The sequence below is a fragment of the Panthera tigris genome, chromosome B1 (assembly GCF_018350195.1).
Source record: "Panthera tigris isolate Pti1 chromosome B1, P.tigris_Pti1_mat1.1, whole genome shotgun sequence".
NCBI classification, from domain to species: domain Eukaryota; kingdom Metazoa; phylum Chordata; class Mammalia; order Carnivora; family Felidae; genus Panthera; species Panthera tigris.
This window is the reverse complement of record NC_056663.1, coordinates 104,567,586-104,595,306: the sequence shown is the minus strand read 5'-3', so window position 1 is coordinate 104,595,306 and position 27,721 is coordinate 104,567,586. Positions and strand designations below refer to the sequence as shown.

Here is a 27,721-nt window from a genome sequence, read left to right as displayed (position 1 = left end):
GGCCCCTTCCTGGCGGCGCCAAATCGCGGGTGTCCAGAAAGAGGTGGGACTTCCGGCTAAGTCGAGCCAATCCTGGCCGCGCCGGAAATACCTACTGAGAAAGGGCTAAGGGACATCCTGCTGCTTGAAGGTCCTGGCGAATCTTGTTCCACAGACTCCGGTGAAAAATTGGGAGGGTACTCATCTGCTAATTGTCAAGTTTTCGGGGCAGTGGGAAACAAGAGTTGGGATATGGACAGCCGCTTGCAGGAGATCCGGGAGCGGCAGAAGTTACGGCGGCAGCTCCTGGCGCAGCAGGTCCGCGGCCCAGGGAGGGATCGCGAATGCGCGTGCGCGGTTTCCGCTTCTCTCCCCTGCCCTCCGCCTGGCTGTCTTTCCCTATCTACTGCGGAACCTGCCTTTCTGGTCCCGCGACCGTGATCCTAGGGCCTACCTACCCTTGTTCTCATCTAACGCAGTACCCCGAATAGTCTCCATTTTGTGCAGCGATTGTGGTGTTGCTAAACCGAATGCCACTCTTGGTCTTCAGCAACATTATGGAATCGCCTAGTGTCTGGCGCAGGGCTCAATGATGGGGATACAAAGATTTGGTCTTTGTAAATAAATTACCGTAGTTCACGCAAGGAGTGACTTGTTATCCACTAAGTTTCTTTTCACTGTTCACATCGTATTCTGTGTTTTGCCTTTCTTCTTAGCACCTCATTGTTGAGATTGTGGCTTCCTTGTGAAATAGATTCATAGTATTTTCTTTGGGATCATGTCTAAAGACTGCATCGGAAGTAGCCTGAACGTAAATTTTAGATTGTGCATCTTTTGTGTTGCAGTCCACTGTGCTATGTATGGTGTCTTCGTCATCACCCACCGATCGTGTATGAATTCGTAACTCCTATCAGTTGTAGCAAATCCTTGAAACAGGTAGCATTATGTTCACTTACCGAATAACGAAAGAAAGGCCAGAGAGGTTAAGTAATTTTTGCTTCATGTCACTCATCGCTAGGCCAGAAAATTGACCCCAGGTTTGTCTCTCCAAAGCTTGTTTCACCGCTTCTTGTGTATAAGCTAACACTTGATTAGGAGAGTACACATGCAGAAAATGCAGATGTACACTTCTACTCTTAAGAGGCTGTGTTTCCCATTCTGTCATTCATATTAGTAAAAGTGATGGAGGAAATGCTAAGAGGCTGTAATGAGACATCTTAATGTTATTTTTTTTCAGTAATGAGACTTAGTTTTAGTAAATGGAAATCTGAAACCTATACTCTTTTATGATCCAATGAAAAGGTTTATGGTATAGTGTTTAAAATGTGGGAATTTGGAATCAGATCTGTTCTGTCCCTCTGGCATGATCTAGGACAAATCCGGTATCTTTTCCAGGCCTTCTTTTTCCCAATTTGTTTTAGCATGTTGTCTTCAAAATGTTTAATAGCTTTGTTACCACGGAAAAAGGTTCTTATTCTTTAGTTTTCAATTCAAACTTCTATTTGAGTCAAAATGCATCCATAAACAATTATTTTTTTAGTGTCTTACTATGTGCCAGGGGATCTAGTAGTCATTGGCAATTCAACTGTGAATAAAAAGTAGTCCCTACCCTAAAAGAGCTTACATAGTGCATAAAATTTAATAATGGGTGCTGTTTATTCTATGTATCCCTTCTATGTATCAAGACTCTGCTAAGCTTTTTATATACATTATCTTCATTCATACAAGTCAGATACTATTTGCATCTTATAGATGCAGAAAACAGAGCTCAAAGAATTTAAGTTGCATGACTAACGGTTGCCTGAATGACCCAGTCAGTAGAGCATGGGACTTTTGATTTTGGGGTTGTAACTTCGAGCCCCATATTGGGTGTGGAGATTACTTAAACAAATATTAAAGAAAAATTAAGTTACATACTGAAGTCCACAAAACTGGTAAGTTTACAAGCTGCAGTTTTAGGCCTTTCTAGCTCTCTCTAGTACACTAGCTGCCTCCTACTCTTCTTGTTGGATAGGAACCATTTCACTTAAGTAAAAATGTCCAATATCATTGACAGACTTCCACTTTACCAGCTAATTTCAGCCTTTCTTTCAGTTGCCCTTCTCCATATGAACAATACAGAATGGTTTGTTACTCTCCAGAATGTGATTTGTGCAATAAATACTTTATGATTTTTGTAAAAATTGTCCTCCTAACTTTCTGATTCTGTCCATCCTCTATAGCACAGCTCAGGTCAGAACTTTGTAATGAAAGCTGTTGTGATCTCTGTCTGGCTTATTAGGCTCTTCCATGGAGCTTATGTTGTCCTTACTGTTAAGTACGTTATTTATGTTACTTGTTACTTGTTGTTACTTGTTAAACATCAGCCATTTATGCCTGCTTTTTACTTAGCTGTACCTACCTTTATTTTAAAAAATCATACAAGGGTGCCTGGGTGGCTCAGTTGGTTGAGCATCAGACTCTTGATTTGGCTGAGGTCATGATCCCAGGGTCATGGGGTTGAGGCCTGGGTCAGGCTCCATGCTGAGCGTGGAGCCTGCCTAAGATTCGCCCTGTCTCTCTCTCTCTGTCTCTCCCTCTCCCTCTCCCTCTCCCTCTGCACCCTGAAATTTTTAAAAAAAATTTTAAATCCTATATGCTTTTTAACGTTTATTTATTTTTGAGACAGAGAGAGACACAGCATGAACGGGGGAGGGGCAGAGAGAGAGGGAGACACAGAATCGGAAGCAAGCTCCAGGCTCTGAGCCATCAGCCCAGAGCCCGACGCGGGGCTCGAACTCGCGGACTGCGAGATCGTGACCTGAGCTGAAGTCGGACGCTTAACCTACTGAGCCACCCAGGCGCCCCTAAATCCTATATGCTTTTAAATGATACCAAATTTTCCTAATTATTCAGATAATATATTTAGTGCTTCCATAATGGAAAATCTATGATTTACCTGTTCCAGTCATTCCATGATTTTGGAGGGGGGGGCATGAGATAACAATTATATATGAACAGAATTTTGACTTAAGGCATTTCTATTGTAATACATTGTATTCTAATGTAGGCTCTAGTAGGAAATCTAGGTTCATTCAAATATTGAGCATCTACTATGAGTCAGGCATTATACAAGGTGCTAAACATACAAATACAAAGAAGACAGAGTTCATCCCTTTAGGGAGCTTACATGTCACTTGGGGAGAAGTAAACAAAAGTAAAGATAAAATAATTGAAGTATAAAAATACTTGGAAGTAGTGATAGACGATGAAACAATATAAATAGGGAATAAACAAAAGTAAAATGTAAAATCATTGAAAGCTGTATTAAGTGCTATGATCTGAATAGGAAATAAGATAAAAAGGAGAAAAGTGGAAGCAGGCTATTCTATGTACTCTTTAAGGAGCTAACTTGTACTCATCCAAACAGAGAGAGGAGTCCGTCATGGGAAAAAAGTTAACATTTAACTATGGGAAGTAGATGTGTCTTCTAACTAATGAGAATAGGGTTCAGGAAGATTTTATGGAAGAATTAAAATTTCAGCAACAGTTATAATTGGAAGAGATTTAATATTGGAGAAACCTTAGGGAGGTCATGAAGTGGGCAGACTAAAAAGGCAGTGACAATTATTTAAGATCAAGGCTGGGGACTAGAAGCTCAGATATTTTAGTGTGTCTTCTTCCCTTTCCTGAGCTAAAAGGCTATTTAGTGCAGATTTCCTCCTGTCCTTCTTGTACTTAAAAGTATTAAATGGTTCTTCATGGCCTGCAAATTGCATTCTGCACTTGTTGGTTTTGTATTTATTTATTTACTTATTTAAGGTTTATTTATGTATTTCGAGAGAGAGAGCACAAGTGGGAGAGGGGCAGAGAGAGAGGGAGAGACAGAATCCCCAAGCAGGCTCTGCACTTTCAGCACAAGCCCAAAGCAGGGCTTGAACCCATGAACTGTGAGATTATGACAGTTGGAGCTCAAGTTGGACGCTTAATCAACTGAACCACTCAGGTGCCCCTGTTGGTTTGGCTTTTAAAGTTTTCCATGAACCGATCCTATGTAGCCAGCCTATCTCAACTAGTAATTTGTTGTATTTTGCAAAATTTCCCCAACTGCTAAACATAATTTTCATACCCATTTTTTAGGTATTAAAATTCAGTATTGTGCCTGTAAATCACTATATAAAGACTTGGCTTGAATAAAACTGGATAGATATTTATTACAGCATGGGATAAATAAGGTATAATATGTGAGCTGATGGACGCAAAGTGTTTAACATAGTGCCTACCACCCTATGTATACTATATGTTAGTTGCTTTTTTGTTGTTATTGCTCCTACTACCAAATTATGTTTTATTATTTACTTAAAAAGTAGAGGATTGGCTAGAACTGTCTTAATTTCAAATATAATGAAAGTATAAAATGCTTGCCAACTTTCAGATTTGTTCTTAATTAACATAGTTTTGTTCCAAGGTATTTCCTGGTTTTCCTGCAAGGTAATTAAGCCATTTGCTTGCTGAGGTAGTTAGGGTTTTTGGTTGTTTTTTTTTTAAATACTTGATATATTAAATGTTGCTACAAATGTCTGGAAAGGCAATCCAATGCATTATGATCTAATTTTTCATTTTGCCTTTTCTCAGTTGGGAGCTGAAAGTGCTGACAGCATTGGTGCTGTGTTAAATAGCAAAGATGAGCAGAGAGAAATTGCTGAAACAAGAGAAACTTGCAGGTCAGTTGAATAGTTTTTGTTTGGGATTTTTTAGTGATGTTACTGTTGTGAAAGGCTTATTGTTTTAATAAACAGATAATCCTAGGTATGAAGGTAAGTAAATCATAGATTTTCCATTATGGAAGCATTAATGCTTGTTGTGACAAGCATCAAAATAAAGATTTCAGGGGTGCCTGGGTGGCTCAGTCAGTTAAGCTGATTTCAGCTCAGGTCATGCTCTCACGGTTTGTGAGTTCGAGCCCCACGTCAGGCTCTCTGCTGTCAGCACAGAGCCCACTTCAGATCCTCTGCCCCCCTCTCTTGCTCTGCCCCTCACCTGCATGCGTGTGTGCTCTCTCTCTCTCAAAAATAAATAAACATTTTAAAAAACAAAAAAATAAAGATTTCAGAAACATGGGTTTTTATTATTCATGAATTAAGAAATACTTATTTTTCTGAATATGTTAAGTTCCCATTCATAAAGTAGTTAGAAAATGGAATGTTAGACTAAGGGTTAGCTTAAAAACCATAAATAAATAATTATATTTATAAGTTTCTTATAAAAGAAAACACACTTTACCCTAAAAATGGTATTCATTTGGTAGTTCATAAAACACTTCAGAGTTTTTCAGTATTCAAGTTCTTAATTTGAACATCAATTTTGCTTAAGACAAATTATATGATACGTAATATGGAAGTTTATTTTTGCCATACATTCCTTATAAAAGCTTAGTTTCTGATTTGGTTGCTTTCTCATAAAAGTAAAATACAGAATTATCAGTCAGGTTGTGTGACTTTTTAAATTTATAAACCAGATGGATAGATTCTATTTAATCAGGAAAAATGTACTTTACTCTGTTTTTATAAACTGTTATTTAATATTAATAGCTGCACTGGTACATCTTTCTGTATCTGTGTATGATACTTCAGTTTTAATTTTCAGGGCTTCCTATGATACCTCTGCTCCAAATGCAAAACGGAAGTATCAGGATGAAGGGGAGACAGACGAAGACAAGATGGAAGAATATAAGGCAAGTAGAGAACAGGGAAGTTTTATAGTCAGGAAAAAATAAGTCCTTACAATAATAGATTGTTATCCAGGAAAACAAATTTTATTAAAAACCTAATTTTAAATTTTCTAAAATAATCGTCAGTAGCATATGTATACAGGCATACCCCAGAGATATTGCAGATTTGGTTCCGGACCATCACAATGAAGTGAGTATCACAATAAAGCAAGTTAAATGAAATTTTTGATCTCCCAGTGCATATAAAACTTAGGTGTATACTATCTTACAGCCTATTAAGTGTGCAATAGCATTATGTCTGATAAAACAAGGTATATACCTTAATTTAAAAATACTTTATTGCTAAAAAATGCTAGCCATCATTTCAGCTTTCAGCAAGTCATAATCTGTTTTTGTTGGTGAGGGTCTTGCCTCAATATTGCTACAGCTTCTACATCAGCACCTGCTGCTTCACCTTACACTTTTATGTTACTGAGACGGCTTCTTTCCTTAAACTTCATGAACCAACCTCTGTTAGCTTCAGACTTTTCTTCTGTAGCTTCCTCACCTCTCAGCCTTCGTAGAATTGATGGGAGTGAGGGCCTTGCTCTGCATTAGGCTTTGGTTTAAGGGAATGTTGTGGCTGATTTGATCTTCTGTCCATATTATAGCTTTTTCCATATCAGCAATACAACTGTTGCCCTTTCTTACCATTTGTGTGTTCACTTTCTTATCATTTGTGCATTCACTGGAGTAGCACTTTTTAATTTCCTTCAAAAACATTTCCTTTGCATTTACAACTTAGCTGTTTAGTGCAAGGGACATGGGTTTTGGTCTTTCTCAGATTCTGCATGCCTTTCCTCATTAAGGAAAATTAAGCTAGTAATTTCTAGCTTTTGACTTAAAATGAGAAATGTGCAATTCTTCCTTTTACTTGAATACTTAAAGGATGTTGGAGGGTTATTAATTGGCCTAGTTTCAGTATTGTGTCTCAGGAAATAGGGAAGCCCAAGGAGAGGGAGAGAGGGGAACAGCCAGTTGGTGGAGCAATCAAAACACAACATTTATTAAGTTCACCATCTTGTATGGACTCGGTTCATGGTGCCCCAAAACAATTACAATAGTAACATCAGAGATCACTGATCACAGATAACCATAACAAATATAGTAATGAAGTTAGAAATATTGTGAGAATTACTAAAATAAGATACAGAGACATGAAATGAGCAGATACTGTCAGAAAAGTGGTGTCAATAGACTTGCTCAATGCACGGTTGCCACAAACCTTCAATTTGTAAAAATTGTAATGTCTGAAAAGTACAATAAATTGAAGCACGATAAAATGTATGCCAGTAATCGATTAAATTAAGATCTTTATTTCAGTTTCCTCATTTTAATGTAAGAGATGACATAAAGCATAAGGCCTAGTAGCCATTGACAGTAATATTCTTTAGTAAGAGTAAGGAAGTGTGTGTATCAGAAACTTTGGATAATTGGATCAGGTTTCAAGTGGCTAGAATATGGTCTTTTTTGAGAGTTGCGTGATTCCATGTTTATTATATTGGGTAGTACAGTTAAGATATTTTGACATCTCATGCGCTAGACAGCAATGTAGAATTGTCTCTGAAAGAGGCTGAAGGAAAAAAACCCAACTTCTAAACCTATAATTGCAATATTTAGTTGAAAAGAAAGTATTATGGGGGCACCTGGGTGGCTCAGTGAGTTGGGGTTCCAGATCTTATTCTCAGCTCAGGTTGTGAGTCCAAGTCCTGTGCTGGGCGTGAAGCCTACTTTAAAAAAAGAAAAGGGGGCGCCTGGGTGGCGCAGTCGGTTAAGCGTCCGACTTCAGCCAGGTCACGATCTCGCGGTCCGTGAGTTCGAGCCCCGCGTCGGGCTCTGGGCTGATGGCTCGGAGCCTGGAGCCTGTTTCCGATTCTGTGTCTCCCTCTCTCTCTGCCCCTCCCCCGTTCATGCTCTGTCTCTCTCTGTCCCAAAAATAAATAAAAAACATTGAAAAAAAAAAAAGAAAAGAAAAGGGGCCCCTGGTGGCTCAGTCGGTTAAAGCATCAACTTTGGCTCAGGTCATGATCTCATGGTTCTGTGAACTCGAGCCCTACATCAGACTCTGCGTTGGCAGTGTGGAGCCTGCTTGGGATTCTGTCTGTCTCCCTCTCTCTCTCTGCATCTCCTCTGCTAGTGCATGTTGCTCTCTTTTTCTGTTTCAAAATAAATAATGTCTTGAAGTTATAAAGTGTCTTGATATTTTGAAGATATAAAATATAGATATAAAGATATTTTGAAGATATATAAAATATTTTGAAAATATAAAATAATAATATTTTGAAGATTTTAAAGAAAAGGATTATGTTTAAAAAGCCTATCTCCATTTTTTAAAGTTGATTGTTGTACAGCTATATTTAATAGAGAAGGGAATAAATAGTTTCAGTAAATCTCTAGGAATTTCAGTGATATAATTGGCCAATCTCATGAATACAGTTTTGTGCATTGCATTTTGGTATATGTTAATATGCAACTTAAAATTAGTGATTATTTTATTGTGATCATTTTATTTACTTACTAAATATTGTGATTGTATAAATATGTATATTTTACCATATACAGTTCCTTATATTTTAACATTTTTGATTTATAAAAAGAGTTTCATATGGTTTTTAATAGAAATAAAATTGCCCCATTGGTGGTCATATCTTTCATGATTTGAACTAAATTCTAATGTTAATAGTATGATATATGAGATAATTCTAGACAATTCAGTCAACAAAATTAGTAGTTATATTGATTTATCATTTATTGATAAGATGAAAATTTTTACTTATTATAAACATAACTAATTGGATGATGATGAGAATGCAGTCTTCAGTGTTTGACTGTAATGATAATTTGAAAAACTTATTGTATCTCAGGAAAAGAAAATATTTATATTGAGTCTTAATACTCAAGATATCATAAATATATAAAATATTCCTCATATACATAAAATGTCTACTTAATCTTCCTTTTCCAAGGATGAATTAGAAATGCAGCAGGAAGAAGAGAATTTGCCATATGAAGAAGAGATTTATAAAGATTCTAGTACTTTTCTGAAGGTAAATTTTCAAATCATAACCCTTCACATTTCATCTCTGCATGAAAAGATTTTAAGTGCTTATTTTCAATATTTTTTCAGTTATTGAGGGATCATTATTTTAGAATAATCATTTAAAATTATTCTTGAAATAGTCTGATATTTGGCTATTTGGGATGAGATAATGCTGTATTAATGTCTGTAGCTACTGAAGAGTAATGCTGTCAGTTACTGTGTTTTCAAATATTACTAAATTTTTTTAATCTATCAATTTTGATTTTGTATGGTCTCATAATAAAAAAATAAAGTACAGAGTTAGTGCATCTGCCATTAGAGTAAATGCTCTTAATTTAATTTTGACTTTTTCTTTAGGGAACGCAGAGTTTAAATCCCCATAATGATTACTGCCAACATTTTGTAGACACTGGACATAGACCTCAGAATTTCATCAGGGATGTAGGTACGTTAGATTTGTTGGGAATATGCTATTGCTAACCCTTGATTACGTGATTTATCCATTTTGTGGATTATTTCTAACAAAATTATTTTTCCTGGCTTGGCTTCCCATTTCCAATCTCAGTACTTCTAGTATCCCTCCTTTCCCATCTAGCAGTGTTACTCTCTCCCTTCCCTTCCGTCCCTCCTTCCTCCTACCTTCTTTCCTTCTCCAGTTTGGTTCTGTGACTATACTTGCATTTTTATTTTATCTTCGTTGATTCCCTCTTCATTGCTTTTCCTTTCTTTCTGTAGATCTGATTTTCTCATCTATATTATTTTTTTTTTCATCTCTCTGAAGAATTTCTTTTAACACTTCTTGCAAGTCAGGTCTGTTGGCAACAAATTCCCTTAATTTTTGTTTTTCCAAGAAAGTCTATTTTTCTTTTGCTTTTGAAGAATAATTTCACAGAGTATAGAATTCTTTGTTGGTGTTTAATTTCTTTCAACACTTTAAATATTTCACTCCAATCTTTTCTTGCTTGCATGTTTCTGAGAAGTTGGATAATTGTTATCTTTGTTCCTCCATAGGTATGGTGTCTTTTTCCTCTGGTTTCTTTGGGATTTTTTTCCTTTATATTTGATTTTCTGTAGTTTGAAAATGATATGCCTTAGGTTTAGGGGTTTTTTTTGGCATTATCCTGCTTGGTGTTCTCTAAGCTTCTTGAATCTGGTTTGATGACATTAATTTGGGGAAATACTATTATTTCAACTATTTCTTCTGTTCCTTTCTTTTTTCTGGTATTTCTGTTATACATCTTAGATTTTTTGTAGTTGTCCCACAGTCCTTGGATAATCTATTTCGCTTTTTTCTTTTCTTTTTTTTTTTTTTTTAGGTTTTGTTCTCTTTGCTTTTCAGTTTTTGAGGTGGCTGTTAAGATATCCTCAAGCCCAGAGATTCTTCCCTCAGCCCCTGTTCAGTCTACTAATAAGCCCATCAAATGCATTACCCCTGCATTTACAAAAACAGCTTTATTGAGAGAATTCATAGAACTCACCCATTTAAAGGATATAATTCAATTTTTTTTTTTTTAGTAAATCGAGTTTGTGCAATCATTACCACAATCTAATTTTCATCTCTCCTAAAGAAACTCAGTACTCATTAGCATTCGGTTCCCATTCCCTCCCCTGCTACTCCCCCCAGCCTTAAGTAACCATTAATTAACTTTCTGTCTCTATCAATTTGCCTATTCTAAACATTTCATATAAATGGAATTAGACAATATGTGGTATCTTGGGACTGGCTTCTTTCACTTGTCACCTTGTTTCTGGGATCACTGATGTTGTGGCATGTGTCCGTACTTCATTTATTTTTACTGCCAGATAATATTCCATTGTATGTATATACCACATTTTATTCATTAATTTGGATTGTTTGTACTTTTTGGCTGTTATAAACAGTGCTGCATGAGTATTCACACAAGTTCTTGTGTGAACATACGCTTTCATTTCTCCTAGGTATATACCTAGGAGTGGAATTCTTGGGTCATGTGTTAATTCTGTGTTTAACTTTTAGAGAAACTACACAACTGTTTTTCAAAACAGTTTATATTCTTGCCAGTTTCTTCCTGTGCTTGACATTTACTATTATATATCTTTTTGATTCTAGCCATCCTAGTGAGTATGAAATGATATTTCATTGTGATTTTGACTTGCATTTTCCTAGCGACTAATGATATTAGGCATCTTGTCACATGCTTGTTGGCTATTTAAATACCTACTTTGGAGAAATATCCAAACCCTTTGCTTATTATTTTTTTTTAATGTTTATTATTTTTGAGAGAGAGAGAGAGACAGAGAGCAAGCAGGGAAGGGGCAGAGAGAGAGGGAGACACAGAATCGGAAGCAGGCTCCAGGCTCTGAGCTCTCAGCACAGAGCTCGACGCGGGGCTCAAACTCACAGACCGCGAGATCATGACCTGAGCTGTAGTCGGCCGCCCAACCGACTGAGCACCCAGGTGCCCCCCTTAGCTTATTTTTTAATTGGTTATTTGTCTTTTTATTTATTACATTATAAGAGTTCCTCATATATTCTCAGTATAACTCTTTTCTCAGACCTATGGTTTGGAAATATTTTCTCCCATTCTGTGTAGTGTCTTTTCATTTATCTGATGGTATGATTTGCAGCACAAAAAAAAATTTTAATTTGATGTAATCTGATTTTTGTTGCTTATAGGCAGTGTTACTTTTGAAGTAGAAACTGATTTTAGTGTTTTCATGAGTAAAATTTAGATGCAGCATAAAAAGTCATGATAATGCTAAGTGAAATAAGCCAGTCACAGAACAAATATGCAAGTACTTACAGAAGTACCTAAAATAGTATATGTAATATGATAAATACCTACACTTTCATGAGTACCTACATAGTCAGATTTCTAGAAGCAGAAAATAGAACAGTGGTTGTCAGAGACTGGAGGAAGGGGAAAATAGGGAGTTGTTAATTGGTGTAAAGTTTTGGTTATACAGGACGAATTAGTTCTAGAGACTTGCTGTATAGCATAGTGCTTATAGTCAACAATGTTATTGACTCTAGTCAATAAAATTTTTAAAATTTGTGAAGGGTAGATCTCATCTTAAGTATTCTTACTACACACGCATGCACATGCGCACCCTCACACACACACACACACATACACACACCAAGAGGAATACAAGAAAACTTTTAGAGATGATGGATATGTCTGTTACACCTATGAACGTGGTAATTCATAGGTGAATGCATATATCTAAATTCATCACATTGTGTACATTAAATATGTTTGGTTTTTATATATCAATTATACTTTAGGAAAGCTGTTTTTTAAAGACACCTGACTCTACTGTGATTCAAACCTGACTATAATAACATCTTCAAACTTGCTTTATTTGAAATTTGTTTTATAACCACTGATTGAGGAGGCTTTACAAAATCTTTCATTTTTACTCTTTGATGTTAAAGTTATTAATGTCTGTACTTTTGGTTTTTAAATTAAGTTGCTTATATGATTTATACTGTTAGGAATATGTTTCATGTGGGGGGGAAAGAAAACCAAATAAGAGCTTTTAGGAATCCTTGATATTCGAGTGCACTTATCCCTACAGTTTTTTAAATAGGCAATATGCTGTTTTACCTAAAATCTTTTCTGAGCTCAAAGATCTAAAATATTTTTGAGGACATGGGAACAGAGACTCTCCTGTTTTTAAGTACTCTTTGCAGTACTTATACATGTTTTTTTTTAAGATCTTAAGCCTGAAAATACATGTGAAGATTTGGTTTATAATATGGAGATGTGAAATCTTTACAGTTATAAATATTCATAGGAAAACAATTTGTCTTGGAGGTGAGAGCTGATCGACTACTAGGGACTCATTATCTTCTTTACTAGATTTGTTCCAGGATTGTGTCCATGAGCCATAGCCAACTAATTTAAGATCATCAGCAGGGTTTCTCTTACCTGTAACTATTCTTTGTTTCTCCTTGTATGTAATCACAAAAAAGAAAAGAAATATTGTCTATGCTTTTAATAACTATTTAAGAAGCTAACTACCAGCCTCAATAATCACTAGATTTTTAAGGGAAAAGAATTCTTCTAGCTAAAAAAAAGGGGGAAAAACTTGATAGAAGGCAGTGTTTTTTCTTTTCCTTAGAACAGAATGGTGAAACTTAATGCTGTGTATGAGCAGATTTAACTTAAATATGAGAAATTACATGGTGTATTGATTTGAACTGGGCTTTAGAACATCTGGACCTTTGCCTGCATATGGGATTAGGGTCATTAGATATGAACTGTTTTAAAAATACTCAAAATAGGGGTGCCTGGTTGGCTCAGATCATGATCTCACTGTTCATGAGTTTGAGCCCACATCAATTAGCTGCTGTCAGCGCAGGATCTGCTTCGGATCCTCTGACCCCCTCTGTCTTTCTGCCCCCCCCCCTCCCCCACTTGTGCTCCCTCTCTCAAAAAATCAACAAACATTTTTAAAAAATCAGTACAAAAAAATATTTAAAATTAATTTTTTTTTAAAAGGACAGGAGACTAAAGTGGTCGTTGTCTATTGTTTTGTTTCTTGAGAGGGCCCGTAACCCTTTGAATTCACTGATATTAACTTAAAGAGTATTAAAATTTAGAATTTACTACTTTTTCTCCTCAGGTTTGGCTGACAGATTTGAAGAATACCCTAAACTGAGGGAGCTCATCAGGCTCAAGGATGAGTTAATAGCTAAATCTAACACTCCTCCTATGTAAGTGTGTTTTCTCAATTGTTTTTTATTCCCAACTCAGCCTTAAAATAGCAGTCTTTTTATCCTGTAACCTTTCTATTTGAAAAAAGTTCAGCACCTATATGGGGTTAACACACTGTGGTTTTCAGTTTGGTAAAATAGATGTGTTTGAAACTCCAGTGCTGAGTACACTAGTAGGTTCTCATTTCTTTTTTTTTTTTTTTTTTTTTTTTTCAGTTAATTTCCTGAAAATGTCTTTAAATGTTTTCTTCTTAGAAAAATCATTCATGTTTGTTGTATTCTTGAGTTTCCTAAAATGTTTTCAAGTGATTTTTTTCTCTCAAAAAGTAATTTATTTATTGAAGGAAGTTTAGAAAACTTAGATGAAGGAAAAGAATAAAAATTAATTATAACTCAGCATTCAGGGATACTATTCATAGCATTTTGGAATATGAAAATTCATGTTAACCTTTGCTAACCAGAACGTTTTTCTCAGAAGTGTATAAAAAGTCTTTGAAATTGGAGAATCTGCCTATTTCACATTTAGCTTACTTCGAACAGTTTGTTAAAATGTGTACTGTTAGTGATGAAGAGCCGCAAAGAAGTCTGTGTGAAGAAAAATATTAGCAGACTCTAATATCTAATTTAAAAATAGTCTTACATTTAAAGTAGTTTATATTTAAATTACTTTCATACTATGTGGAAATAACTTTTCAGTAATGACTAGTTGTAACATACTAGTTAGCCATAGAAGACTATTAATAGAGAAATAATTTTACTAATAAACAATAAAAGAAAATTACATCCATCTCTAGAAACAGTGTTTCTAAATTTTAAAGCTTACAAATAGTTTTTCTAACTTAATTAAGAAGGAAATAATGTGATATTCCTTAGAGAATTCAGATGATGATGGAATGGGGCTCAGAGACTTACATAGTAGTATGAGTTTTCACTGTAAAAATGAGAGAAGTACATTCTGGATATACATGGGGGAATATGCTATTGGCTGGTAGTGTGATTATATCCATCTTCTAGGGAAGAGTGTTGGTAGATGGTTTACTATCTATACTGAAGAAAGATAGTCCTGCATAAAAAAGGTATTCAGTAACTAGTTTATGATTACTTTGTAAATAGTGTTTAGTAATATTTACGAAATTCCTTTCTTTATTATCTGTAAGGTATTTGAAAACTCTTAGTCACTTTTTATGCCTTAATCAAATAGGTACTTACAAGCAGATATAGAAGCCTTTGACATCAGAGAACTGACACCTAAATTTGATGTGATTCTTCTGGAACCCCCTTTAGAAGAATATTACAGAGAAACTGGCATCACTGCTAATGAAAAATGCTGGACTTGGGATGATGTATGATGAAACTTTCTACATTGTAATTAATTATTTATTTTTCAAATGAATATATATTATTTGGTGAGAAGATTATAAATATTCTTACATTTTTAGGAATCATAATTGCAGATTTATAGCGTATAATGTGACAGAAGATCCAGGGTACATTAACAAATACTATAATATCTTTGGTCTGATTCTTCTTTTTGGGGCTGAAGTTGAGCCGGCAGTGAGTTAGTAGTCTGTAGAAGACTCACAATTCCAGTCTTAGAGTCCTAGCTAGAAAAGTCTAAAAACTAAATGATTGATAACTCTTTCTGCATTTGCCTAGTTTTAGTAAACATTAGAGTATAATACAGAGATAGATAGGTAGATATAAAACGATTTCTACTTTTCAAGGAACTTATAATGGATAAAAAAGATACGTAATTTCAGTATAATTGTGATAAAGTTACATTTTCCTAAATAAAATTAAGCAAGCTGATAACTACAGTTAGTTACGTAAAGTCATCTGTTTTTACTGATCAGTAACAAAAATAACAAATATTTGTTGAGTACCACTCTGTACTAGGCAATGTGGTAGGTATTGGAGATTCGAAGATGAATAAGACTTGGTACTTGGACTAAAGGAGCACATAGTTAAATGGGATAAATATTGATCTAAACAGATAATTGCATTATTATTTTGTTCGATAATAGAGGATTGCATAAGATGATCTGAGACAAACTGACCAAGCCTTGGAGGATGGGTCACATGAACAAAGAGGAGGTGACATGTTAACAATATAAATAGACTAGTTGGAATTGGCCAGATGAAGAAAGGGATGGGCTAGTGATTCCAAGTGAAAGGAACAGCAAGAGCAGAAGGGATGGTGGGAAAGAATATCTGGTTTGTAGGTTGATGTTGTTAGAACACAAGTTGGAACTCTTCTTGAGATGATGTCTTCTTAGAATCTTAGACTTTTTTCCTGAAGACACTAAGTTGTCTTTGAAGGGCTTTAAACAGCTTAGTTAAAGTGTCATATTAGTGTGTGGAGAATGGACTAGAGGAAAAGTCTGGAAAAGAGAGAGCAGTTAAAAGACTGTTGCAGTAGCCCAGTTAGGAGATGAAGGGACCTTGAATTAGAGTGATGGTAGTAAGAATAGAAAGGTGATAAATTTAGTAATGTTTTGTAGATACTTGGGTGAGATCTAGTGATTGGACTGAGGGGGAGAGTTAAGGATGATGCAGAGGTTTGAGTCTTGGGATAAGTGGGTTGAGTTTTCACCAGCTGAGAAAGAGTGGATTTAAGAGTTGGATTAGAGGGGTACCTTGTGCCTCAGTCAGTTAAGCGTCCGACTCTGGACTTGAGCTCAGGTCACAGTTTGTGAGTTCAAGTCCCGCATGGGACTCTGTGCTGACAGTGTGGAGCCTGCTTGGGATTCTGTCTCTCTCTGCCCCTCCCTGCTTATGTTCTCTCTCTGTCTCTCAAAATAAATAACAATTAAAAAAGCTGGATTAAAGGGATTAGATCATATTGAATATGTTGATTTTGACGTGTATGTGAGACATCCGTGTGGAGTCGTGATAGAAATATGTAATTCAAAGGACAGACAGATCTGGTCTCAAAATACAGATTTAGAAGATTAGCACATAAAACCCATGAGAATGGATGAATTTGTCCAGAGATAGTGTCTCAATTAAGATAAAATGTGGATTAACAGTAAGGCCTCAGGAAACTTTTACATTTAAGAGGCACATGTAAAAGAAGATCAAAAGCATGGATCAGAAATGAATAAGGAAAACCAAGAATATGAATGTCCTAGGTGCCAAGGGAATAGGGAATTTCAAGGAGAGAGTAGGCAAGAGTGTTAAGCACAGAAGGGAAGCAGGGAAAGGAAAGGACTGACACTGTAAGGCTGCTGTTTCATAGGAAACCATGCTGAATCCTTGCATGTCCTCTCTGAGTTAATGATAGTTACTATTATTAATATTATTTAATCTTCAAGATACACCTCCAGTTTTTCCTCCTGGAAGCTTTTCCTTTTATCTTTGATCCCACTGACATTTTTATTTGTATTTTTATGGCTCTTACCACTTTGAAAAAATCTCATCCTCTGATGATGAATGTAATTTGTGCTTATTGTTGAAATTCAGAAAGTTATACAGTATATTATATTCCCAAGACTTAAGGTAAAAGACCTACTGCTCTTGATGCTTATTGCTGAGAAGTTTTCCAGATAGGTTGCACAAATTTACATTCCTTCCAGCAGTGTTTAAGAAATACCTATTTAACCATTTCCTCATCAAAATTGATTAATACATAAAAACAATCTTTGTGAGTTTAGTCAGAAAAAAAAATTGAAAAAATAAATCTTTATGTCTTTGATTAGTATAGTTGATCCTTGAACAAAGTGGGCTTGAACTGCATGATTCCTTTTTTGTTTGGATTATTTACAGTAGTGTAAATGTATTTTCCTTATGATCTTCTAAGTTACATTTTATTTTTTCTAGCTTACTTTAAGTATAGATTATACAATACATATAACATACAAAATGTGTTAATTGACTCTTTATGTTATCAGTAAGGCTTCCAGTCAACAGTAGGTTATTAGTCGTTAAGTTTTGGGAAGTCAGAAGTTACCCTTGCATTTTCTATGGGCGGTAGGGGTTGGTGCCACCAGCCCTTGTGTTATTCAGGGGTCGGCTGTAATTAGGTTGAACTTTTTTCTCTGGCCAGTCTCTGAGGTTTGGTCACTGAAGGCACAGGAGCTTCAATTATATGTGACAGAACAGACCAATAGGATTTCTGAAATAAAGGAATTCCATTTTATATGCATGTTCTTGATTTCAGTCTAATTTCACTGAACAACTCGGGCTAGCATATTGAAAAGTATTGTCTGGCCCAAGACCCTAAGTTCTTAACTTTTATATGATAATATCCTAAAGAAAGTGCCAGTAGTTAAAATAATAAATAGAATATAAATAAAGAATATGAATAAGAAAAGTGTTTGGATTTCACAAGGCATTCTCTTTCACATTAGAGAGTCAGTAGTGATCAATGGATTTTGGTAAAGGATATTAAAATACCAACTTTTTAAAATACTAGCACTTAGCATTTAGAACTGCAGTGTTGAGAGAGTAATTTGCTTGATGCTCTTCACTGTTGTGTGTCATCACTTATTTTAGCTCTTTCATGTATAAATATGTAGGAATATGTGTATGTGTGTATTACATATTTACTTATTCATATTCCTATGAGAATATTAGATGAGAGATTTCAAGATTTTAAAAGAAGTATAAAACTCAGTAGGTTAATACATATTGTAACTTATTTCCATTATTATTGCCAAATAATGTTTTTCTATTTAGATTAAGTTAGAGATGATACGGTTATAACTCAAATGGATGTTACTAAAGTTAAAATTTTTTAAATAAATGAAATATAAGTATCTGCTTGAACCATGGTCTGTCTCTGAAATGTGGCAGAAAGCTAGAAGAAAAAGAATGTAATAAAATGATTGGTTTTATAGTCTTTTATATGAGTATGTATTATCCCAAAATTTACAGAATTATTGAGGAACTTTTTTTTTTAATGTGAATACTCAACACATAAAAGGCAAACAAAATTATAGACTGTAATTTTTTTCTTAGTTTTTTATTTAAATTCCAGTTAGTTAACATACAGTGTAATATTAGTTTCAGGAGTAGAATTTAGTGATTCATCACTCATATACAACACCCAGTGAGCGTCACAAGTGCCCTCCTTACTGCCCATTTCCCATTTAGCCCATCCCACCACCCACCCCTCCTCCAGCAACCCTCAGTTTGTTCTCTGTAGTTGAGTCTGTTTTATGGTTTGCTTCTCTCCTTTTTCCCCCTATGTTCATCTGTTTTGCTTCTTAAATTCCACACATGAGTGAAATCATATGGTATTTGTCTTTCACTATTTCACTTAGCATAATACACTCTAGCTCCATCCACATTGTTGCAAATGGCAAGATTTCATTCTTTTTGATTGCTGGGTAATATTCCATTCTGAATACATATCCCATCTTCTTTATCCATTCATCAGTTTATGGACATTTGGGCTCTTTTCATAGTTTGGTTGTTGTCAATAATGCTGCTATAAACATTGGGGTGCATGTATCCCTTTAAATCAGTATTTTTGTATCTTTTGGGTAAATACATAGTAGTGTAATTGCTGGATCCTAGTCTATTTTTAACATTTTGAGGAACCTCCATACTGTTTTCCAGAGTGGCTGCACCAGTTTACATTCCCACCAACAGTGTAGGAGGGTTCCCCTTTCTCTGCCTTCTCACCAACACCTGTTGTTTCCTGTGTTGTTACTTTTAGCCATTCTGACACGTGGGATGTGATATCTCATTGTAGTTTTGATTTGTATTTCCCTGATGATGAGTGATGAGCATCTTTTCATGTGTCTGTTAGCGATCTGTAGATATTCTTTGGAAAAATTGGGCTGTATTTTTTTTGGCATTTTAGAACTAAAATGGTCATTATAATAAAATGTGCATATTGATTTATTTTTATCTAGAATTTCTGTAGATGCTGGAAACTAAATATTCCCCAAATATTTACTATATTTCATTTTAATTTTGCCCCTCACTTTGGGATAATTTAACCTAACCTCTTTTTTCAGTTTCTTTTTCTGTAAATCATAAAGTATTACACTCAAATTACATCTTACAAAAGTCCATAATTCTATAAATATGGTTCCCTGTAACCTCTTTCTGTATAAAGTCAAGTGTATGTATATGTGTGTGCATGTGTGTGTGTTTTCTTAATATAGAATAAGAAAACAGTAGAATAAGTTCTAAGGATAAAATTTATTTTCTAATGAAAATTAGTACATCTAAAAATAGATCTACTGAAAGTCTTGATAAATCTCAGGGGTTATTCTTTTGGATTTAGAATGACTGGGAAACAAAATACTTTTATGCAATATTGTTTTGGTTTCCTACAGATTATGAAGTTAGAAATTGATGAGATTGCAGCTCCACGATCATTTATTTTTCTCTGGTGTGGTTCTGGGGAGGGATTGGACCTTGGAAGAGTGGTAAGATCATTTTTTTAAAGTGGATTTTTAGTCATAAGAAAAAATATAAAAAGTTTGAAGATAGATGTTATTTTGTCCTTTGTTTCTTGAATATTGCTAAAATACTCAGAAGGAAAAAAATGTGATTAGAAAAGAATGTACAAAAGGCAGTAGTACCCTTTGGTTAGCTAGCATTAGGGTTCAAGAAGTCAAAATATGATTTATTACAACTTCAAAAGAACAGTTTAGGCATTTGATACTGCAACTCAAAAACAAGCTGCTTAGTGTCATTTACTGCTCATTATGAATAGCTAAAAAGTATTCTGAATAACATTAACTCCTGAATTCCAAATAGAAGCCAAATCAAATTGGAAAAATAACAGAGCATCCGGAACACATAGTTTGAATAATTGAGTAAGAGTGACAGGGAAGTTACATAACACCTCTTTTTTAAGCGCCTTATGTTTACTGTATTTCAGAACTCTTTTTTATTGCAATATTTTGAATTTCTAAATGGAAACAAAATAGTGTATGCTTTTTTACCTAAGAATAATGGGAGCATTGTAGCTAAGTATTAGAAGGCTTCATTCAGTTTTGGTCTCAGTTCTGCTGTCCAGCAGTAAAACTTTGGGTAAAGAGATATTTACACTTGTGGGTTTCAGTTTCCTCACTTGTTAATAGATGATACCTTCCATTTTTAGGACATATTACTTGTTATACAGCACACGATCTCATTTAATCTTGGCAATTTTAGGAAGTATCCATTTGACAGGTGAAGAATTTAAGTAGGATTATATTGAGATAAATTTGTTCTAAAATCCTGAAATTTTACAGTTACTTTGTATTTATAAAATAGCAAGTTTGAGACTGTTGAATAATATTATTGCTTGTGTCATTTATTAACTCCCAAGGTAAGACTATAACTATTCTGATTGGGAATAGTTATTTTTTTGCTGACGCCTTTCCAAGATGTTCTGGAAAAGCTAAGAAAATAGAAACATACTATATGTTTTTACAGCTATGTTGGTATTTACCTTTTGTAGCTCTAATGCCTGGCTTGGGGCTTGCCTTCTGCCTCCCGAATTAGTTTGAAAATGATTAGGAGGTTTTATCGTTTTATTCATGCAGCAGTCTGTCATATTGGTAAAAGCAGATTTGGGCCAAAAACGATTACAAAAATAATTAAGCATAAGAAATCCTGGTGAGCTTTTGTTAATTGATTAGGGCACGAAGATATAGACCCTTGTGATGTATAAGGAATTTCCAGTGCAAAACAGATAATTGTCAACAGGAACAGATACTGATCTTGATTTTTAGATTTTAAAATAAAAATCCAGGTTTTCGTTTTGAGGTGTTTCTCATGATAAGAGTTTACACAATAAGAGCATTCCTGACATGAACAATACCAACATTATCGTCTTGCACTATATGCTTATTTCCCCCTACTTTACTCTTAAATCAATGAGGGGGTAAGGATATATCTTGTTTTTATTCCCACCAGCTACTCAGCACCTATATATGGTAGTAGCCCTCAGTATTAGCAAGTAATAAGGTACGTAATTTTAAGTATTTTAGTTTTTTGAAGTTGTTAGTATTAAGTATATAAAAATAACATAAGACTCATTTGAAAACAAGCTATCAATTAGAATATGTTCAATAGTTTTTAGCTTTGTCAGGATAGGAAATTGAGGTGCTAGGAATCAAATCATCTGTTGAATTATTTTATGATTAAAGAGGGACTGAGTGCTTTATGATTTAAAACCCACTTTCTGTTGATGACAATGGAAGGTAGTATTAAAGAATTGGAGTACTATGTAATCCTTTCTATGTTTTGATACTTAACTATATAGATTATATTAATATCTGAAAGGTATTTATGCTTTCTATATAATGGCCATATATTTAAAGACTTTAGTATTTCCTTTTTTCTATTTCTGCACTAAAAATTACTATAACATCTTGGATTTAGTGTCTCAAACCTCTAGGAAGTTTTTTTAATACTGGTTGGTTATTTTAAGTACTGTTTATTTCTTTTAGTTAAGGATTTTTTTTTTAATTCTTTCATTTCTAGTGTTTACGCAAATGGGGTTACAGAAGATGTGAAGATATTTGTTGGATTAAAACCAATAAAAACAATCCTGGAAAGACTAAGACTTTAGATCCAAAGGCTGTCTTCCAGAGAACAAAGGTATTGCCTTTACTGTTTTGTTTTCTTTATTTTCATTATTTTTCCTCAAGCTTTTCCAAATGACTGTATACTGTTTAATTTTGGTAGAAAGATTATTTTCTTAGATTTGCACAAATGGCATTGAACAGTATAGAATTACATCAAGTTTAATTTTTAAATTCAGTATGTTTTGTTCACTGTGTTTTATTCACTATGTTAAATTCAACCTTCACGGTGCGGGAGAAGGTAGTATATATTTTTGTATGTCCTAAACTGCTGTTAATTCTAAATCACTTTATGTATGGGCTTTTGGTACCTCTGAGCCCCACCAGACTTTTTCCCTTTCTCTGAGCCCACAAAAAAGAGGCAGTAGCAAGACTCATAGCTGGCTGCCTTGGAAGCATATTTTTCTCCTTCCCTTTTTCCTATATAAGAACCCTGAGAACCTACACAAGAACCTTGAGAACCTCTGCTCTATACAACTTCCCTGTTACTTCAGGCTTTAAAAGTTTGTCCCCCCAGTCTTTTACTCTTTAGGGAGCCATTCGTGGGAGTCTTTCATATTAAGTCTTTCTTAAACTGGAAAATTCAAAATTCTTTTGAAAATTCTTTGAAGGGAGCCTAAGCTACTCTTGCCATGGTTCATGGAGTCAAGTGAGAGATTAATTTAACCCATACTCCTGCCAGATTAAATAGAGAAAGTCAAAAAACAAATGAAAAAAAAAAAACTGTTTGATTTTCACATTTTCGTATGTTGAGTTATTAGAAGTCTGTATCCATGTTAAAAGGCCCTTCTCCATATAAAAAGGCATCTTGTATATAGTTTTGATCTTGGATTATTTGAGGCCCAGTATAACACCCTTTTAAGATTCCAAGGTCAAGTGCCATGTTTCCATAACTGGTAGAAACAAGTTATTATCTAGTATTGCAGAAAGGAAGACTCTATGGTCATTGATGCAGTTCTAAAATGTGATGGCCCCAAGTTTAACACTGTTGTCTCTAGCTTCCCTGGCAATCTTCCCACATCCAGAAATCCAGGCTTTCCTATAGTGTTTTTGCCCATAGAACTATATCCCAAAGATTTGAAGAAATGAAGTCTGTTTTAGAATTGGGGACATCAGAAATGTAAAATGTTATGAAATATGACTGTTGATGAAGAGATTAATTGGCCTGCTCTTATTGTTTTTTAGGAACACTGCCTTATGGGGATCAAAGGAACTGTTAAGCGTAGCACAGATGGGGACTTCATCCATGCTAATGTTGACATTGACTTGATTATCACAGAAGAACCTGAAATTGGCAATATAGAAAAGCCTGTAGAAATTTTTCATATTATTGAACATTTTTGTCTTGGTAGAAGACGCCTTCATCTATTTGGAAGAGATAGTACAATTCGACCAGGTAGGACCTCAGAAAAACTCAAAAAAATCTTTTTGGTCCCTTGGGATATAGGTGTCAAGAAATGGTACAGAGTACTCTGTAATATAAAATTCTTACGATGTATTTGATTCCTCTTGCTGTACTTCACATATGCCGAGTTCGTTCTTGTCTCTTCATGGTCCTCTCCTTTCAGATACCTGACAGACCTTTTCTCACACCTCTGTCTCAACTGGCCACCTTCCTGCTCCATTCCCCTCCTTCCACTCCTGTCTTTCCCCTTACTCTGTTTTCTTTTTCTTCATAGCACCTACCATTAGATGAATTACACATTCATTTGGGCTTACGTTTATAATCAGTTTCTCCAACATGCAGTCTCATAGAAGGCAAAGATTGTCTTCCTTACTTCTTTATACCCAACATTCAGATTATTCAGTAAATAATATGATGAAGAAATGCATAAATGAATGAATCATCCTGAAGAAAATAACCATATATTTGTGAAATACAGACCTTTGTTTTATTAGTAACTAAAATACCTGGCTTGTTTGCTTACATGTATAGTGGTGGTGTCTTTTCAAAATTTTAACTTTTAATAGTGTTCTTTTAATATTTATTTATTATTGAGAGACAGAGAAACATGAGCAGGGGAGGGGTAGAGAGAGGGGGAGACATAGAATCCGAAGCAGGCTCCAGGCTCTGAGCTGTCAAAACAGCCCGACGCGGGGCTCGAACTCACAGACTGCGAGATCATGACCTGAGCCGAAGTTGGTCGCCTAGCCAACTGAGCCACCCAGGCGCCCCCAAAATTTTAACTTTTTGTGAAATCAGTGTAATGTGAATTTACTATTTTGAAAAAAAGAAAAAGACTTATGTTTGAGGGTGGTGGTAGAGATGGAAAAATGGGATTGAATAGGAGCAACATGGAGGTTAGTGGTTGAATTTCTAGCACCTATCATCTGGGGTAATATTGTTGAGAGTAGAGGCAAAAGTTGGCTCCAGGATTTTAACCAGAAAACTAATGGTATCATTTCCCCAATTAGGAAGGTGAATAAAGTTTATTACATTTACACTGAGCCCAAACTCAGTGTAGTGTGTAATTTTTTTCTAAGTGCTACTCTCACAGAATGTGAAACAAGGATGGAGGTGAGGAAGATAAGTTACAGTCATGCAGGTGAAATAAAGATACATATCTATGAAGTCTGTATGACCATTATTAAATACCATGTTTTCTATAAAAAGATGAATATCAGGTGATAGGGGCATCTTTAAAAATGCATTAGAGATTTGAAATAGGTCCTAAGGGACCAGTAAGAAAGAACTGGAAACAAAAAAGATAATCTTTCTTTCCCCCTATTTCAGGCTGGCTTACAGTTGGACCGACTCTTACAAATAGCAACTATAATGCAGAAACATATGCATCCTACTTTAGTGCTCCTAATTCCTACTTGACTGGATGTACAGAAGAAATTGAGAGACTTCGACCAAAATCACCTCCTCCCAAGTCTAAATCTGATCGGGGAGGTGGAGCTCCCAGGGGTGGAGGAAGGGGTGGAACTTCTGCTGGCCGTGGTCGAGAAAGAAATCGATCTAACTTCCGAGGAGAAAGAGGTGGCTTTCGCGGGGGCCGCGGAGGAGCACACAGAGGTGGCTTTCCACCTCGGTAACTTTGTTAAGACACTGGTCTATTAATGCCCCTCCACCTTCTTTACTGTAGTTTGAGTTCTTGTTGGGAGACTTGGTGTAGTACTCACTTCCACCTGGCACTCTGCTATAGTTTCTCTAAGCTGCAGGAACACCTTAGCCAATCTCCCGTGCAGTTGTCACACGCACTGTTGTGTGTCACACACACTGTTGTCCAGGATCAACATCATCCTGCCTTTGGTCGTGTGCATGTAACTGAACAATGCAACAAATACCTTCCTTTCAGAGACCATTTTATTCTGATAGATTCCAAGTAATTACAAAGGCTTTTGCTTTTTAGAAGTAGTTTAAGTGAACAGTGAAAAAGAGCCATCTGTAGTATCACACCAGTGCCAAGACAGATGATAGTAGCCATCCTGCCACTGCTGTCACAGCAAATGGAAAGCTCTTTGGGAGCTTTGATGGAATGGATTTGGGACAGATGGTTAACTTCTGTCAGGGTTTTAACATTTTCTTGATGAAACAATAAACTTTTTTTTTCTTTTTTAAGAATCTTGAACTCATACGATTTGACTGCTACTCAGACATTGAGAGACTCTGAACCAAATCACCTCCTCCCAAATCTAAATCTGCTGGGGGAGGTTGGTGCGCCCAGCGGTGGGCAGAGGGAAAGGTAGAATTGAGTAGGCAGACAAAAAAAAGAGAAAAAGCTCATTATAATTTCAGTTGCATTGCTACAGATGGCTGTTAATCACACTTCTTAAGCAAAGAAGGACAAATCTCCAGGTGTTAGAACTTTGGTGTAGACTTGAACTTGGATTGACCTTGAAAGCAGCTTCATATCCCTTAGCAGAATAAAGAAAATGGAGGCAACAACAGAGAGACCTGGTTATCAGGTGTTTTGGGGAATAAAGTAATTGGTGATGAGGAAATAACATCTTTAAAATTGTTATGGAGAAAACTTAATATAAAAACTAATTACAGAAAACCCTTAAGACACCTTAGAAAATGGAACTGTAGTTGCCTTTTATTAAAACCATATGGTGTGTTGTTTTTAAGACACTGGTTTTGCAGATCGGTTGTATACAACTATGCTGTCATTTCTCTTCCTGTACTGTAACTCATGTTTTAAATGAATTTGATGAATGAAATAATACCATTATTCTTGAAAAATGTATTTTTTATTCTGTGTATAATTTTTCTAATGAAACTTTAAACCTTTGAAATGTGGTAGTATGTTTTCTGTAAGTGGAATTGCCTTTGTTACCAAATGAATAAGGACTGACCTAAGATCAGACTTTTGTTTTGGTCTGTGATGCATTTTAGTAGCCATTCTGAGCTTTTCATTGGCTCGGATCATATGTAAAATAAGGTTATGTTACACACACTAAAGACTCAGTTTGAAGATAAGGACTGAAAATAGATACAGGGTTGAGATCCTAAAAAGCCTGCTGAATTTAACTTGTTCAACCTGTTAGTACTTTCTAGTACAACTATTGCCTTTGACTAATGCCTTTCTTGATGTAGATATGATGATATGAATCACAGTTGGTTAGGCTTTTTACTGAAATGATAGTTAATTTTCAACTTATAAAGTATCTATAGAGAACTGTATTTGTCAAAGTTGATGTGAGAATAAAGAAGATAGATGTTCTAATTGCCCAATTTGGGTCTTTAGAAATACTAGTTAGGAGGTGACCCTGTCCTGTAAATGAGACTCCCTAGTGTGATCCACACCCCAGGCCTAGCCAAGGGAAGGCAACATTCTTAGTGCTTATATGGCATGTTACCTGTGAGATGTGTATCACAAAGTCATCTTAGAGTTAGGAATGGCTGCTTTGTAGGTTGCAAGTTAAAGAGAACCACTTCCTACCTATTTAGAGCAAATAAGAAAGGAATAGGTGATGGGAAAAAATGCAAGGCCTAGAATTATCTCTTTGACAATGTATTGTGGAATTTTTATAGCATAAAATGGTTTTGGCTCACTAGTTTTGCTACCCTTCACTTTCAATAAAGGTTAGGGTATCATTTTTATCATAGAATCTTTATTCATTGAGGAAAAGTTTCCAATGAAAACTCATTAATCTGACCTCTTCTGACTTCTGATCATCTATACTTACATGTCTTACATTTTCAACAAATTATCTAGGAATTACCCCAATAATTTATAGTTGCTTCACTTACTGATTCCTAATTGGGGACACAAGCTAATAACTGTGAAATAACCCTACACTTTTTTTTGTTAAAAAATTTTTTTTTTTTTTTAAAGTTTGAGAACAAGCAAGCAGGAGAGGGACAGAGAGAAAGGGAGAGAGAGAATCCCAAGCAGGTTCTGCACTGTCAGCGCAGAGCCCGACGCAGGGCTCACACCCACAAATTGTGACATTGTGACCTGAGCCGAAGTCAAGAGTCAGACGTTTAACCAGCTGAGCCACCCAGGAGCCCCAATTGAGTTTAAAAATTCTAAGATCAGCATACCTATTATATATAATTACAATTCTAAGTATGCCAGTCCAAATGTTGATGTTTATTTTCATTGGCAACAATTCTCTCGCTGTTAACCTATTTCCCTTCAAAGGATGAAGATTAGGGGGCCTAAAGTACCACAGTTCTTTTTGACTTTTCTTAACTGTGTAGAATAGAAAAGGGGAAGAGGTTGATGCTGTCAGCGACAACAGATTTTGTGGTGGAGAATATTCTA

The 27,721-nt window shown here is 35.4% G+C and overlaps 1 protein-coding gene across 6 annotated transcripts; it reads left to right on the top strand.

Annotated features, from left to right (window-relative positions):
• The first annotated feature begins 49 nt into the window (after positions 1-49).
• On the top strand, positions 50-26,960 carry METTL14 (methyltransferase 14, N6-adenosine-methyltransferase subunit). Of its 6 annotated transcripts, none has more exons than XM_042983998.1 (11): positions 50-160; positions 4,594-4,682; positions 5,605-5,692; positions 8,695-8,775; positions 9,126-9,213; positions 13,380-13,470; positions 14,672-14,813; positions 19,761-19,853; positions 21,904-22,020; positions 23,190-23,400; positions 24,739-26,960. In XM_042983998.1, the coding sequence occupies exons 3-11, from the start codon at positions 5,678-5,680 to the stop codon at positions 25,041-25,043; spliced, it is 1,143 nt and encodes a 380-aa protein (XP_042839932.1). In that variant the 5' UTR covers positions 50-160; positions 4,594-4,682; positions 5,605-5,677; the 3' UTR covers positions 25,044-26,960. The 6 variants fall into 6 exon arrangements, with proteins under 6 accessions (XP_042839932.1, XP_042839931.1, XP_007087680.1 ...); XM_042983997.1 differs by having other exon boundaries at positions 50-176; XM_007087618.3 differs by having other exon boundaries at positions 50-297.
• The last annotated feature ends 761 nt before the right edge of the window (positions 26,961-27,721 follow it).

Coding starts and splice junctions, on each gene's coding strand:
- METTL14 (XM_007087618.3), top strand. CDS start 232: ATGGACAGCCGCTTGCAGGAGATCCGGGAGCGGCAGAAGTTACGGCGG. Junction 298..4,593: donor GGCAGCTCCTGGCGCAGCAG/GTCCGCGGCCCA, acceptor GCCTTTTCTCAG/TTGGGAGCTGAAAGTGCTGA. Junction 5,693..8,694: donor ACAAGATGGAAGAATATAAG/GCAAGTAGAGAA, acceptor TCCTTTTCCAAG/GATGAATTAGAAATGCAGCA.